Source organism: Pinus tabuliformis, chromosome 7, assembly GCF_031772625.1.
Source record: "Pinus tabuliformis cultivar Carrire ecotype Pingquan chromosome 7, CPIR1, whole genome shotgun sequence".
NCBI classification, from domain to species: Eukaryota; Viridiplantae; Streptophyta; class Pinopsida; order Pinales; family Pinaceae; genus Pinus; species Pinus tabuliformis.
In genome coordinates, this window is record NC_142293.1 from 2,075,422,920 (window position 1) to 2,075,425,203 (window position 2,284).

The following is a 2,284-nucleotide window of genomic DNA, read 5'->3' on the forward strand; positions in this document are numbered from 1 at the left end:
AAAGTATGTGAAAGACACTCTAAATTTTGGTATTCATTACTACTCTTCTGAAAAGTTCAATCTTGTTGGATTTAGTGATTCAGATTGGGGAGGTAGTCTTGATGACCGTGAGTCCACATATGGAAATTGTTTCTCTTTTGGTTCTGGTTTGATTGCATGGAGCTAAAAAAACAAAGCATTGTTGCCCTCTCATCCACAAAAGCGTATGTTGCAGTTACCTCAACGGGGGCTCAGAAAAATTTTGGAAAAAATTGGAGAAAAACAAATTCAACCTATAGTGATTTATTGTGATAATGTAAGTGCCATCAAGTTAGCAAAGAATCCAATTCATCACAACGGCACAAAGCATTTTGACATGAAATATCACTTCATTAGAGATTTGGTGCAAAAGAAGGATATTGAATTGAAGCATATAAAAACTCAATTTTTGGCACTATGAGATAAGATAGTAAATCCTCATTAATCATTAAGGGGAAGTGTTGGGAATAATGCTTAATTAGTTATGTAAATTGCTGAGCAGATTTTGTGTTCTTTGCAAAATTAGGGCAGCAAATTGTTAAGATAGTTCATGTTGGAAATTCGCTGTAAGATTTGTTTGAGAGTTGATTGTTAATAATTTTACTATATAATAATGTACTTAATAGTTCAATTAATATATGAGATTTACAGTGATTTTTAGCTTACACATTCACTGTGTTTTATTTGTTATATATATATATATATAGTTATATTGCAGCGAGGTTAAATAAGTCATTTCATATTCCACATAGATGGTTACTCAAATACTCAAAATCATTGGGACCACTTAATCGTTTATCTAAATCTGCAATTCTGTTCATAACCTAAAAGTTTAAGGACAATATGATGATTACAAAAGTGACAAACAATGGCAGCACTTTATTAAAATTTAAGCATAATCTAAACAGTCTGGTTAAGACGTTTTAGTATTCTGTTCGCGTCTCTGATTAGATGGGTATATGCGAAGTTATCTTCCTACATTTGACATGTTGCAGCTGTCATCGCTCCACTCCATTCCTTCGCGTTTAGTTGATACATCCCCATTCTGGATGCCGTTCTCCTCTGCAATTGAAATACAATCCTTATCCTCCTCAACTTTGATAGCCTCTTTGAGTTCCGCCACTAGCTCACTTACAGTCGGCCTACGTGACGGTAAAGCCTGAATACATCTCATCGCTATTTTGGCAACATTGCTCACAGATTTCATGTCGTAACCTCCAGACAACCTCTTGTCTGTCACGTCTATTATCTTGCCACCATTTTCATCGGTCTCTAGTAGATACGGTGTCACCTGTAAATATGTCACGCCAATACTTATTGTTAGTCTCTAGCAGAAGATGCACTACTAAATATTCTGTTCTCAGTGTTGTTAAATATTTATATTTTGGATGATTGATAATAAGGTTCCTTACCCATCGAACAATGTTTAGTTCTTCTTCAGGTAAATTTGTATCTATGGGTGCCCTACCGGATAATATCTCTAACAACACCACTCCAAAGCTATACACATCACTCTTCTCCGTCAACATTTGAGTGTTGAAATACCTGTGAAAGTTTGTCACCAACAAAAATTAACAAATACAGTACGATTGCCTCTACTCATAATAAAAAATATTGTTGCAAAGAGAGTAAGTTACATACTCTGGATCCAGATATCCGAATGTTCCTTTCACTACAGTGGTAACATGAGTAGCCTCCCCATCAATTGTCATCTTTGAAAGACCGAAATCCGCCAATTTTCCATTCAAATTGCTGTCCAAAAGGATGTTGGCGGTCTTGACGTCCCTGTGAATTATCTTCGGGTTGCAACCCACGTGCAAGTATTCCAGGCCTTTGCATAGAAATCCAATTAGATATACTGTTACTTATTGATTTACTCCTATTTTACCGTAATCAATACTGTAAACAATGAGCGTTAAAAGAAATAGTTACCCTGCGCTGCATCTAAAGCTATTTTGAGCCTTCTTTTCCAATTTAGATCCGAATTTTCTGCACGGGGACCTGGAAAAAATACAAGAACCAAATGCGTGTTGGTTACCTTGGCTATTCTATTGACTGAAACAAACATATTTTACAGCAATATTTACCATGAAGGTGGTCTCTCAAGGAACCTCCTGACATGTAGTCGTAGATCAACATAACTTCTTTGGTTTCGTTACAGTAACCCAACAAAGATACCAGATTCCTATGGTTGATTTTAGAGAGAAGATCAACCTGATCATGAGGAAGCATATATAATAGTTAGGGTGCAGACCAACCTAACACT

General features: G+C 36.0%; 1 protein-coding gene across 1 annotated transcript in view; it reads right to left on the minus strand.

Annotated features, from left to right (window-relative positions):
• Window positions 1-871: 871 nt before the first annotated feature.
• LOC149256842 (putative LRR receptor-like serine/threonine-protein kinase At5g48740) overlaps window positions 872-2,284 on the minus strand; it is a 37,272-nt gene continuing 35,859 nt past the window's right edge. Inside the window, exons 20-23 of the mRNA XM_089455478.1 lie at window positions 1,951-2,019; window positions 1,660-1,849; window positions 1,431-1,563; window positions 872-1,309 (exon numbers count right to left, since the gene is read on the minus strand). Of these exons, the coding sequence (XP_089311604.1) occupies window positions 986-1,309; window positions 1,431-1,563; window positions 1,660-1,849; window positions 1,951-2,019 (716 nt within the window). The 3' untranslated portion in view covers window positions 872-985. The remainder of the gene's footprint in view (window positions 1,310-1,430; window positions 1,564-1,659; window positions 1,850-1,950; window positions 2,020-2,284) is intronic.